The sequence below is a fragment of the Panthera pardus genome, unplaced genomic scaffold (genome assembly GCF_024362965.1).
Source record: "Panthera pardus isolate Hobbes unplaced genomic scaffold, ASM2436296v1 HiC_scaffold_22, whole genome shotgun sequence".
Classification (NCBI taxonomy): domain Eukaryota; kingdom Metazoa; phylum Chordata; class Mammalia; order Carnivora; family Felidae; genus Panthera; species Panthera pardus.
The window spans coordinates 55039637-55053755 of NW_026526788.1; the positions used below are offsets into that span (position 1 = coordinate 55039637).

Consider the following 14119-nt stretch of genomic DNA (forward strand, 5'->3'; position numbering starts at 1 on the left):
GCCATCTGCATAACCCCCACCCCAGGGTGATGGGCAAATTCATACCTTGCCTGGGAACCTTGGAAGACTAAAGAGTAGCCCCTCGGTGAAAGCAGAGACTGGATTATTCTGCATGATGGTTTTCAAACCTGGCTGCACGTGTGAATCAACTGGGAAGCTTTTTAAAAGTTCTGGTGTCTGCCCCCTGCCCTGAGGTGGCAACTCGGTCCAACTACAGTGGAGTCCAGGCATGTGAGATTTTAAAGCTCTTAGGTAGTTCAAAAGCACAGGGACGTTTGAGAACCACTGATATAGCCCAAAAGTTGAGAGCAGGGGGTTTTAAGTTGGGAGACTTAGGCTCAAGATAAATGCTGCCATTTGCTACTTGTGTGGCCTTGGATAAGCCACTTTTCCTTCCTTCTGAGTCTTGTTTCCTGCTGCATGGTGGTGTTGTGGGCACTGAACCAGGTAATGAATGTCAAATGCCTGCAGTCGTAAAGGCTCAGTGCGAGCTTCAGTAATCACTGTCAAGGTCTGCATTCGGGGACAGGCTAGAGAGAATGCCTACAGTTAGGTTCAGTGGTTACACCCAGATATACTGACATTAGTGACATTCAGGGGTCCGGGAGCTGAGTGGTGCTTTGCACCCATGTTTGTGGTCTCCAGTGCAAACAAGATTCCATTATTATTTCCTGCAACACAAAGCCCTTCGGAACCGTTACTGAAAGTGAAAGGTTCATTCTCTTTTATGAATATGGTTCTGGAAATCAGGCTCTATCAAAACAGTCACAGCTTCATTGGAGTAGCAGTTACACACTCCATTTCATTAATCCTATTAGCAGCCCCAAAATACATGCTGAGCTCTCATTGCCAGGGGAGGGAGACTCCTCTGACCAAACGGTCTGCCAGGGGGATGCTGAGTGAGCAATTCTCTGAGCCCCCCAGCCCTCCCCAGAGCTGGGAGCACAAATCCCTGCCGTCAGGGCTGAGGGGAGCCACATAATGCCAGGAAATAAACCTGCTGCTGAAGCTAGGGGGGCCGGGGCAGGGGGGCTTCCTCAGATCCTTTCTCCTGCTTGGGCGGTCTTTTTCTGGGGGTGGTGGGAGGGGGGCAGGCTGTGATTAAAGGGGAATCTGAGATTGACACAACTTATCTTCAATTCAAACAAAAACAAGGGGCACCCCAGGCTGGCGCCTGACAGTGCCCTGGAAAGATGGAGCTGACGGAGGGAAAGCTGGGGGGGACGGGCTAGAATAGCCTGCCTTCAGCTCACCCTTGAGGGTGACGAGGGTCTCTTTCCTGGTCAGGCTTGCCCTGGATGCTTAAAGACCTGCCCATCTGCTGCTGCAATACAGAGTGGAGAAACTGGCCTAGCCTTGACATTATCCACTTCCAAAAGCCCAGGGTCATTGGAGGGTTTGTGGACTATGGATTTAGCCTATTTTAGGGGTATGAGGAGGGGTGGCTGGGGGAGTATTGTCACTGTCCGCCTTAAAAACCCCAAGAAGATTTCTTGTGCAGTGTGGGTACCATGCACAGGCCAACCTACCAGAAACAGAATTTTAACAAACTGCAACAGCCTTATTCTTTCCGGTCTCCTTTAAATGTATTTCTGTGCAGCTGTTGAACAGCTGTGAAATCCCAGTCCAGAGGTGGATGATATACTTTAATGCTGGATAATATTATTCTTGGAGGTGGAGGTAGGGAGGAAAAAGTAGACGAGCTACATTCAGTGAGCACCTCTTAAATTCCAGAACCTGGCTGTGCACTTTGCATAAATATTACCTCTAAGTCTCCCCAAACGTCGTATGTGGAGTTTGAATACTTATCTGAGGTCCTAGCTACTCAGTGGCTAAGCTGGGATGCAAACCCAAGTGCGTCTGACTGTCGAAGTTTATTTGGTTGGGTCATTTTACACCAACAACCTAGTAAATACTAAGACCCCTGACAATGCCTGTTGCTGGTGGGCAGGTAAGATGCAGCGAGAGAAGGTAGGAGCTGGTCTCTGAATATGGCCACAGCTCTCATTCCTGTGAGCTCATGCTGTTTTTCACATTGAGGGGTGGAATCTATTTTCTTCTCCTTGAAGCTGGTTAGGCTTGTGTCGACCAATAGAATGTGGCAGAAGTGGCATTCTGGGTACTCTGAGTTCAGGCCTTAAGTGGACTGGTGGCTTCTGCTTCCTCCCCCTGGGAAGCCAGCCGCCATACTGTAAGAAAAATCTCAGGTTAGACAACTAAACAAAAGTCCATGTGGAGAGAAGAGCCACGTGGAGGCACATGTGACTATAGCTTTTTTGGACCTTCCATCCGGGCCCAGCCCAGCTGCTAGAGGAATGCAGTTGGGTGAGTGACCCGGCTGATGTCAGCTAAGGAAACATCCCACTGAGCCCAGTCAACCCACAGAATCGCGAAAGATAGCAAACCACTGTTTGAAGTCACAAAGTTTGGGCGTGGTTTTATGCAACGATAAATCACTACGGAAGGAAAAATTAGGTGTGGCGTCTATGTTACTGCAGGGATAGCAAACCCCTCGAGTTGCATCCTCACACCCTGTGCTCAATTGTTAGCGCTAAGTGCTGGGTTTCTGTGGCCAAAATGAAGTGCCACTAAGATTACCAGATGTCTGGAGAGTCTGAGAAAGCACAAGTCAAAATACTTAGAAAAAGCAAAGCAGGAAACCACAGATTTTTAAAGGGAGCCCCGCACATGGTCCCAGAAGTAAATATCCTGTGAGATACAGAAACAAATGCACATTTGTCACATGGTCGGGGTGGGGGGAGGCGGGGCAGCTAATGAATCTGCCTTTCTCTAAAGGAGGCCAGACTGAAAAGAGGGGGATCAGCAACCCAACAGCAAAGTGAGCAGAAGACAGGCAGGAAGAGGCAAATCACAGAAGTGCGCCCCCAAATCACTGGCAAAGTCAGGAAGAAATGTTGAAAGTCACCAGCAGTCAAGGAAATAAATATTAAGTAATAATAAACCACTGTTTACATTATTAAACACGCGGCTAGTACCTGGTGCTAGAGAGGATACAGTGAAAAAGGCACACTCCCAAGTTGCTATGGAAACGTGAATGGTTTTACCTTTTGAAATGTGTTCTAGCAACACCTGTTAAAAACAAGAGTGTGAGGATGTGTGTTCAGGAATGTCAGTGCAATGCAGCATTGCTCACGAAGGCAAAAACTTCGAATGAAGTGAATGTTAATTGACAAGGGAATGACTGGATCAATTACAGTCCATCCATATCAGGAATATTTTGCAAAATATTCAAAAGAATAAAGTTATCACAAATGCATTAGAGGAGTTTCTCATGAGGTGTTGCTGAGAAAAGTATGATTCATAAAAAGCATGTATCAAATATGATCCCACTTTTTAAAGCGATGAAGCTTGTATTTGAATATATGTTTATATCTCTACCTAAATGTATATATGAATACATGTGTGTGGAAAAAAAGTATGGAAGGATGTATACAACGTCATCAAGCTTGCGTGACAGAGAAAAGGGTAGGGGGCGGTATGTGAAAAAAAGAAGTGAAGGAGGTAGCCAAATTAAAAGGAAAAGAATTTTTTTTCTTTAAAATTTTTAATGTTTATTTAGTTTTGAGAGACAGAGCATGAGCATGAGCATGGGAGGGGCAAAGAGAGAGGGAGACAGAATCCAAAGCAGGCTCCAGGCTCTGAGCTGTCAGCACAGAGCTCTACGCAGGGCTTAGACACACAAACTGTGGGTTCATAACCTAAGCTGAAGTCGGACGCTGAACTGAATGAGCCACCCAGGTGCCCCAAAGGGAAAAGAATTTTTTTTTAATTTCTTTTTAATGTTTATTTATTTTTGAGAGAGAGAGAGAGAGAGAGATACACACAGAGTGTAAGCAGGGGAGGGGCAGAGAGAGAGGGAGACACAGAATCCAAAGCAGGTTCCAGGCTCTGAGCTGTCAGCACAGAGCTGGACGTGGGGCTTGAACTCACGAACCTCGAGATCATGACCTGGGCCGAAGTCAGACGCTTAACCCACTGAGCCACCCAGGTGTCCCAGGGAAAAGAATTTTTAAAAACATTTAAAAAAGGATATGATAGGGTCGCCTGGGTGGCTCAATCAGTTAAGCAAGACTTCAGCTCGGGTCATGATCTCACAATTTGTGAGTTCAAGCCCCGAGTCCGGCTCTGTGCTGAGAGCTCAGAGCCTGGAGATTGTTTCGGATTCTACATCTCCCTTTCTCTCTGCTCCTCCTCTGCTCACGCTCTCTCTCTCCTACAAAAATAAATAAACGTTCAAAAAAATTTTTTTTAACTTTAAAAAAAGATATGATAGGTGTGCCTGGTGGCTCAGTCAGTTAAGCATTCAACTTTGGCTCAGGTCACGATATAGCAGCTTGTGAGTTCGAGCCCCACATCAGGCTCTGTGCTGACAAGTCAGAGCCTGGAGCCTGCTTCCGATTCTGTGTCTCTGTCTCTCTCTGCCCCTCTCCCACTCACGCTTTGTCTCTCTCTCAATCTCTCTCTCAAAAATAAATAAATGTTAAAAAATACTTTTTTTAACTTTAAATAAGGATATGATAGGGATGCCTGGGTGGTTCAGTTGGTTAAGCCTCCAACTCTTGATTTCGGCTCAGGTCATCATTTCACAGTTTTGTGGGATCGATCCCCACATTGGGCTCTGTGCTGACAGCCAGTGGAGCCTGCTTGGGATCTCCCTCTCTCTGCCCTTCCCGTGCTCGTGCTCTCTCTGTCCCTCTTAAAATAAATAAATAAAATTAAAAAAAATTATTCCTTTTGACTGGCCAGTGGTGCAATGGATAATGCATTCGACTACGGATCAGAAGATTCTAAAAATCATTCCTTTTGATACTGTGTGTCAACTATACTTCAATAAAAAATTATTCCTTTTGCTCCGCGTTCATTTTAGGCAGAAGAAACGCCATTGCCAGCAGTGAGCCCTCACTCCTGTAGGCTGCAGGCCAGCCCAAAGCCCAGCAGCCTCTCTCCTCCAGCACAGCTTCCGAACGGGAAAAACTCCCCCAAACTGAGACGCTTCTAGTGAGACACCCCCACCCATAATCTCCAGGCTAGAATCTCTAGAACCAGGAAAGCACACTCCTGTGAGCATTAGTGTGCAGATAGACAGAAGCAGCACCATCGAGGCAGGAACCTGGCAGGTGGCCCTGGCCACAGACAACCCCACCCCACCCCCAGCAGCGCACACACAAGGTCTCTAGTCTACACCCTCCTCCCGAGCCCCCACCCCAGCTTTATCTTCCCACCTTGCCTCCCATGCCCACTTGTTCCCTCAGATACCCAGTTCCCAAAGCCTCACGATCCCTCCTGTCAGCCCTTGGGGGCAGCAACTTACAAGCCAGGCACCAATGAGAAAGGTCAAACCCAGAAGGCAGAGTTTAACTGAAGACCATACAGTCCCTGAGCAACCAAACACCACCCTTCTACGGCTTTCTCCGGCAGCCAGTCCACCCTCAGTAAGAGGACACACTCCCTCATGGCCACAGACCTCGGTGCTTCTAGTCTACTGTGATAGGAAGTAAAAAGTGGAATAAGAGGTTTCCAAAGCCAAGGACAGGGGGTAAGGGACAAAAGAGGAGTGACTGCTTAGTAGGTGTGGGGTCTCCTTTGGGATGATAAAAATGTTCTGGAACAAGATAGAGGGATGGTTGCACAACATCGTGAAGGTACTTTATGCCACTAAGTTGTACACATTAAAATGGTTAAAATGGAAATTTTATATTCTGCGAAATTTACCACAGCTGAAAAAAACAAGGATGCAGAGGCCTGGTGGGGCCTCATATTACCCTTTCTGGCTTCCTCGCTGCTGGTATTCATGGCTGTAGCATTCTGCCAGCTCTCGAAAGGCTGCTCCTCGAGCCCACCTAAAGGAATGAGGAAGAAAAGAAGCATGAGGACACATTAGCCTTCTTTGTAGGAGCACCAAGAAATGAGGGAGCAAACCTGGTCACCTGAGGGATGACCAGAATCCCTGGCAGATCAAGAAAGATTTCATAGCAAGGGTTGATTGGGCACCTATCACAGGCTGGGTACTGTTCTAGATGTTAGGGGCAAAAAAGAACCTGCTTTTCCATAACCACGCACATGATTCACAAATTATAAATGGATTACTCTCCTTGACCAGTTCAAGGGTACTTGGAGTCAGATACACAAAGTTAACAGGCAAATCCCAGAGTCAACCTCGAAGTCAGCTTTCTCACCCTCACCTCCATCAGGAAGCCCAAATGTAAACAGGACACAGCCTTCTGGGGTCCCCTGGTGTGGAATGCAGGGAGAAATCATCAGTGCTGCTTTTAAATATGTGATGTGGTCAGTTACGACCTTGGCTTAAATAAGTATTTTGGTTTTCTCTTTGGAGTGAGCCTCATTTTAAAGTTGCTCTGTCGGGCGCCTGGGTGGCTCAGTTGGTTAAGTGTTAGACTTCGGCTCAGGTCACGATCTCACAGTTCGTGAGTTTGAGCCCTGTATCGGGCTCTCTGCTGTCAGCACAGAACCCACTTCAGATCCTATGTCCCCTTCTCTCTTTGCCCCTCCTCCGCTTACACATGCATGAGTGTGTGTGTGTGTGTGTGTGTGTGTGCGCGCACACGTTCTCTTCCTCTCTCTCTCTCTCTCTCTCTCTTAAAAATAAATAAATAAATAATAAAATAAAATAAAAAGAAACTGCTCTGTTGACTTCCAGGGTGCCTGGGTGGCTCAGTTGGCTAAGCATCCAACTCTTGATTTCAGCTCAGGTCATGATCTCGTGGTTCCTGAGATTGAGCCCTGAGGTGGGCTCTACCCTGATGACTCGGAGCCTGTTTAGGATTCTTTCTCTCCCTCTCTCTGTCTGCCCCCCTCACCCTGCACTCACATGTGTGCACTCTCTCTCTCAACATAAAAAAATAAACATAAAAAAAAAGAAATCCCTTTTGCTAACTTCATGTATTAGGACTCCGTAGACACCGCCTTGGTCAAGAACAGTGATGCTTGTATTTGTTTGCTAGTGGCCATTGAGTATAAGCCTCGTTCACACCTGTCCTCACCAGGAACATGGTCAATCAGCAAATATTATTAGACCCACAGTGAGCCGAAATTGTGTGCACCGGGCGATCGCCAGGCACCAGGTGATCCAGCAGTGAACAAGACAAACGGGTGACATGGGTGGCTGGACGATAAACACAAAGTAAGAAAACAAAAGGCCACAATCGTTGTAGGTTCAGAAAACCTGAAGGTCAAAGGCGGTATGTGGTGGAGCACGGTTGGGGCAGTTGCTCAGAAAGGGCCTTCTCTGACCACTGGAGTCAAAGAAACTGACATAGAAGTCTGGGCCAGGATCAGGAAAGAATCTGGATGGGGAATGAGCTTGCCACGTGGAGGGGCTGACAGTGGTGGGCAAGGGGGAACAGACAGAGAGGGAGGCTGGATCCACAGGGATATAGTTGCAGACAGGGAAACAGGGAGGCTGATGAACTAGATACGAGGGACTGAGAGGGGCCCCTAGTGACTCCTACATTTAGGAGTTGTGAAACTGAGTGGGCTGTGACACCAGGGAGCAGATATGAGGGCAAAGCCTATGTCCAGGAGAGACTGTTATATGTATGAAACCACATCAAAGCGACTACAGGACAATCTACTTGGGCAAAATTGTTTCCTGCATTTGTTTAGAAATTTGCAGCTTGCAAAGCAGTTTCCCATATCTCCTTTGACCCTGATTAGAACCTTCTGTGGCAGAAAGGAACCCCATTTTCCAGAGGAGAAAACTGAGACACAAAATGCTTAGCCCGGGGTTGCCAGCCCATCAGGGAAGCTGGGGGCTCAGGACACGGTCTCCTGGTAGGAAACCTGATGATCTTTGCTGTGCCCCACAGCTCACAGGCTTCCAACAATGCTCGAGGTAGGGTCCCAAACACGCAATCCAATGACCTGGCCCTGAACAAGCAAGGGAGACGACCTTGTGGTCCACCGTGCAGACCGCCTCTTTCCCTCTCCTGACTATGACACCGGCAGTGGACCAGACGTGCGCTGACATTTTTGTGTGCCTTCGTCCTGTTCATTCTGCTGCCTTTCTGGCCAACTCGGAATCCACTCACACACTCCCTGCAGCTGCCGGTGCATTCGCTGCCAGCTCCCAGCCCTCTGGGTATTCTTCCAGTTGCGATATCATTTCCTCTCGGGCTAAAGGTCAGGGGAAATCCTGATGGTATGAAAATCGCTGGCCAGCACAGGAATGTGGCATGTGTGGAGTGAAGAAGAGGCTGAAGCCAAAGATCTAGGACTAGCTTAGTCTTGACTGCGTAACTGCGGATAAGACCTTGGGCGTTTGTATTTTTCATCTGTCAAATGGGCTGTTTGTTTTGAAGACCAAATGAGGTAATGGGTTTGTTTAGGCACTAACTCATTCAACAAATATTTATCCGACACCTGCTACACGCCAGATGCTGTTTCTGCTGCTCAGGATACAACACGGAACAAACTCTACCCTGACCTCATGGAAATTATATTCTGATGGAGGGTAGGGGAGAAAACAAAAAAACAAATAGGCAACTAAGTATTTAAGTCAGTTGCCGATAAGCACTGTGAAGAAAATAAATGAGGGTGAGGGGAACAGTGGGCACTAGGGACAAGGGGTTGTTTCATGTGAGGTAGAAAAGCAGAAGCCTGAGGAAAGTGAAGGAGAGAGTCCACAGATAATCTGGGGAAGAACATTCCAAATTGAAAAAGCAACAGGGGCAAAGGCCCTGGGGTGGGAGTGTGCTTGGCGGTAGGGAGGCGGGATGATTTGTGAGGGGCAGAGTAGCAGGCAATGAGGCCAGCGGGCAGGGGAGGGTCTGGAGGGTTAGCTCATGTGGGGGCATTTTGAGGATCTGGCTTTCATTCTGAGGGATCTAGATGACAGCCCAGGGACACGAAAAGGGCTTTGTAACTGCACCGAATTTGAATATGACTGGGGTTATTAGTAGTGGTCAGGAGGGGGACTCAGGGGCTGGCATATGAAAGGAGATTCCACATAGCACTACCCCAGCATGAAGGGATGGAAAGTTTAGACATGCTTGGCTCTTGCGAAAGGGGTGGAGGGAGGCCATAAATAAATAAATAAATAAATAAATAAATAAATAAATAAAATAACCTGTAAGCACAGTCTGGGTTCAAGGTTAGCTGTAGGCTGTGTTTGAGGGAACAAAAGCCAGGAGAGACTGATATTCAGCTCTGCATCAGGCAGAGGAGGGCAGGGGTCAAGGACTTCTGATCCATTGGCCTCCAGGTGCTTGGAGCTATAATAGGAGCAAAAGCTCTGGAGTTGAGGGCAGAACGGGTGCCCCCTCCCCCCCCCGCCCCCCCCAGTAAATAGAGGGGGAAAGAATCAGTGTTTCCTAAGTGGCAGTTATGGAGCTGACCATGCGCTGAGAACAGTGCTAAATGAGTTTCTTGTATTGTGTTTTGTAATTCTAGCCTCAAAAAGACACAATGACAAAAGGACCATAAACATCCCCACTTTACAGACGAGGAAACAAGGCTCCAAGAGGTGAAGTGACTTGCTTGTCTTGAGGGTACGGAGATGGTTAGCAATGGTGATAGCTGGAGGTGGGGCCAATCTGACCCCCAAACCTGTGCTTCTTCCCCTCAGCCTCAGGACCAGAAAGAACAAGTGGGGTGCCTGGGAGAGCCTGGGGAAGGGCCCCAAGGGACCCACGGCATTTTCCAGGAAGCCTATGAGAGCTTGGAGCCCTGGGCAGTTAAGAACACAAATCCCCCCTCTGTCATCCTTACCAGCAAGAGACTAGAGAGTGTCTTTTTTTCTCAAAAGGGCAGCAAATCTCATGCTTCCAGTACAGCTAAGCCTGGGATCCACCTGGAGATAATGTGGTTTGGCCACTCCCCATGATGAAACCCTTCCTGAGGCTCTCCACTGCCTTTGGGATGAGTTCTAACTCCTGAAAGGATTGCCTGGCCCCTGTGACAAGGCCCTGCCTGCCTCCTCCTCCTGGGGCCTTGAGGCTGCTACTTTCCCACTCCTACCCAGCCACCCCAAGCTACCTACAGCACCTTGATTTCTATTGTCTTCAGCCACACCCACCTCTTCACCAAATCCAACTGGTGCTTCAAGTGTCAGCAGGGACACTGCTTCTTCTGGGACACTGACCCACTGCTTCTCCCAAGTTTCAAGCACTCTGCTCTGTGCAGTCACAGCCTGGGCTGATTCACATCCCTTACCACAAGGTATCAGCACCTCCTGTCCATTCAGCTGATCCCTCAGTTTGGTTTCTAGTTTCTGGCATCTCAAAGAAAGGGATCTTGTCTTGTCCAACAATGAACACCCAGCACTGTGCCTGGCACATAGCAGACACTCAATAAAATATGAGATGGATGGATAGATAAGTCAGGTAGGCAGTGCTTAAAGAGAGAACTCAATCAGGACACCTGGGTGGCTCAGTCAGTTAAGCATCCGACTTCGGCTCAGGTCTGATCTCACTGTTCATGAGTTCGAGCCCCGCATCGGGCTCTGTGCTGATCGCTCAGAGCCTGGAGCCCGCTTCAGATTCTGTCTCCCTCTCTCTCTCTGTGGCCCTCTCCTGCTCACACTCTGTTTCTCTCCCTCAAAAATAAATAAACATTTAAAAAAGAGAGAGAGAGGACTCAATCATTTCTAACGCAGCCTAACTGATGGGAAAATTTGTCTTCATCAGCTTTTATGGGGAGAGGAAAACAGATATTCTCAGAACAATGGTTTTCAACCTTCAGTGCGATTTGGGATCACCTGGGAAACTTTTTAGAAAAATACTGATGGGGCGCCTGGGTGGTTCAGTCAGTTGAGCATCTGACTTCAGCTCAGGTCATGATCTTGTGGTCCGTAGGTTCGAGCCCCACGTCGCGCTCTGTGCTGAGAGCTCAGAGCCTGGAGCCTGCCTCTGATTCTGTATCTCCCACTCTCTCTGCCCCTCCTCCACTCATGCTCTGTCTCTCTCTCAAAAATGAATAAATGTTAAAAAAAAAAGTTTTAGGAAGAAAAATACTGATGCCTGGGTCCCACCCACCAGGGGCTTTCTTATTTAACCAGTCTGGGCCTGGGCTGGGCCTTGGGATTTTCAAAAGCTCTTCAGATGATTCTAAGGTACAGCCAAGGTTGAGAGTGACTACTCAGAGAACCTGTGAGAGGCAGTCTCATTTCATGATATTTTCTCACAACTAAACTCTTACTCCCCAAGCTTACCGGTAATGAAAGACGTGGGGCTGGAAACAGACATCAAACATTTAAAAAGTCGCTTCTCACATCTAAATCAATGAGAAATGTTGCTCTCTTTCAGTAAAAGCTAGCAAATGAGTAAGACAGGTGTGACTGTGGTTGGAACTGCAGGCAAGGGTACCACAGAACAGGGAAGAGAAATACAGCCTGACACAAAGATTGGGGACAGTGGGGGAGGGGGCATTTAGGGTGTGGGGATATATTCTTCCTTGGGTGTAATCGCAAGACAAAAAATATTTGGAAAAAAATATGTATAAATGCTCATATTTGATCTTTGGTTAATTACCTCTTTAGTGAGAGGATATGCAAAGACCTTGTAGATTTCATTAGTCACAGGGGCTTATTCAAACGTCTCCTTTGCATAAGAAACCCAGGCTTACAGCTGGTCTCTGGGAAAGAATGCCCTCCAGGCCTTGAAAAGAGAGCTACAGGCCTGTTCACGCTCTCACTGAAACACAGCAGAGGTCAACGGCCCATGATGCATGGGGCCAGGCTGAAATGTTTCTATCCAGCATTTGCAATTCAATCCCACAGTTTCCTTTATGGAACAATTCACTAAATTCAGAGTTGTTCTTTTTTCTAATTCACCATATAATTCACCTCCCAAGTTCAATTAAGAAGCAATCTGTTAGCAACTTTGGGAGCAAGCTGCTTTTCTTTGGAAAAGCCCAATTTTCTTCCGTTCCCAACAAAAAGTAGCTTAATTATATGCATCATATGAGACATTGATGTATACACAACACTCCTCCACCATAATTAATGAAATATTAACTATATACATCCAAAGACATCTAGGCAGAAAGAGATGGGCTTGTCCAAAGCCCAAGAGGACAGTCTTGTTCCATAGATCAATATTGCTCTATTGAATTATATGCTCATGCATAGTGACTATGAATTAATATTCATTAATATGCTAATTATAAACAAAGCTTTATATTAATTATTCCTTCTATCCCTCATTTGTAGAGCCTAACATTTTTTAGTCCTTGGTTTTCTTAAACATCAGAATAACTACCATTTTTAAAGTGTTGACTGTTTGCAGGTACACACCTACGTTAACCTGTTTCATCCTCAAACTAACCCTCTGAGGTGGATATCGTTCCCATTTTACACGCAGGGTAACTGAGGCTTAGAGCAGGTAAGATATCACTGATGACACAGCCATTGAGAAGAGAGACTGAGATTCTCTCCAGATGGTCTGGTGTCGAATCCTTTCGTATACATCACACGCTAAAGTAACCGGGCCGGGACTACCTCTGCTGTCCATTTACTCACTTTGAAGACACCTGTATTTACAGCTCTGGCCTGCCAGAGGTAAACCTATCATGCATCCGCATTGCTTTATTCTAATAAAAAAAAAATCTCCAGCACAAGCTCCTACAAACCACTTCATTACTAGTAACTCAATAACTCAGTAACTCAATAAACATTGGTTGAATGTCTGCTTGGGGTAGCACTGTGCCGAGTTCCTGAACACAGGACACACAGGACCTACCTTTATGGTGCCTTCATGGCTCTGGCGCAGAGGATAAAAATCAACAATAAACAATGAGATTGTTGCACAGCAGGATTAAGCACTTTGAAGAAATTACAACAGTTTTAAGAAAGAGCAGTGGGGGGATGGGAGCCCAGGGGAGGCCTCTCTGAGCAGATGGCATTTGGACTGAGACCCTAAATGATGAAAAGGGGACATCCATCTAGGGACAGTATTCTAGCAAAACAGGCAAAACAAAACCAAAAAAGCAAAAACAAGTAAACAAACAAAAACCCAGCAAGTGACAATGTCCTGGGGAAGGAAAGTGAGTGCCGGAGCGTGGCCGGAGCCAGGGCTGAGGGCACCATGGCAGGCACTGGTGCCTGAGGAACGCACAGCCAGCTTGTACAGGGCTTTGGAGTGTTATCCTCACAGCTATGTCTTAAGCAGTCTTACTTTGCCATGCCCTTTGGTCATATGTAATATGCACAGCAATCCCATGAATAAGTAATATTATTCCTCTTTTACAGAAGAGAAAATGAAGGGTCATGAGTAAGTTGTTCGAGGTCACCCAGCTGGTAAGTGACTGAATTTGCATTCCAAGTCTGGCCTGTCTGACTCCAGAATCCATGCTCCTAACCCGTGCCCTCTACCCCACACCTGTACAAGTGCGGTATCAGCGAGCATCTCAGGCAAGGCAGACGGGTGAAGTATCTGCACACCTCTTCTCCGTCAGTGCAAGAAACACCTGCTGAGCTGAGGTTTTAATTATTCATTAGAAAAAAAAAAAAAAAGAGGCCAAGCCCCCTCGACAGGCTGATTTAGGAATGAACTAGTCAACCACTATGGTAATCAATGTGTAATCCTAAGCAATTCAGTGCCAAGTACATTTTATATCTATGCCAAATTTCAAATGCTACAGAAGGGAAAGGGAAAATGAGTTAAAAGATCATTGCCAACATGTGTTAATGAAATGATTTAATATCAGCAAGTGTATAATAAAAAGGGAATTCTTATACACTGCTGGTGGAGGAGGAATATAAATTGGCAACATTTTATGAGGTAATTTAGCAAGGTGTACCAAAATAGGCAGTAAGATGACTTTGACCCAATAATATGACTTCTAGATATTGGCACTAAGGAACTGATTGGCCGTAAAGACAAAGACTATTTATCTCAACATTTTTATAATAAAGATTGTGATAACTACACCCCTCAATGGGAGGCGGGGGCTAAAGTGAAATATCATATAAAGGGAACACTATGTAACCTCATAAACTGTTTTAGAAGGAAGTTTACTAGCTGGGAAAAATGGTCATATCGTAAGTCAAAACACAGATAAGGAAATAATGCCCAGGGTGATTCCAATAGAACTGGGTATGATCCCGTCTTTTCTGAAAAAGCAGATCCAAAAAAGATGGGAG

The 14119-nt window shown here is 46.6% G+C and overlaps 1 protein-coding gene across 1 annotated transcript in view; it reads right to left on the reverse strand.

Annotated features, from left to right (window-relative positions):
• TLL2 (tolloid like 2) overlaps positions 1–14119 on the reverse strand; it is a 121498-nt gene that overhangs the window by 63675 nt on the left and 43704 nt on the right. The window contains exon 3 of the mRNA XM_019458966.2: positions 5784–5861. Coding sequence (XP_019314511.2) covers positions 5784–5861 — 78 coding nt within the window. The remainder of the gene's footprint in view (positions 1–5783; positions 5862–14119) is intronic.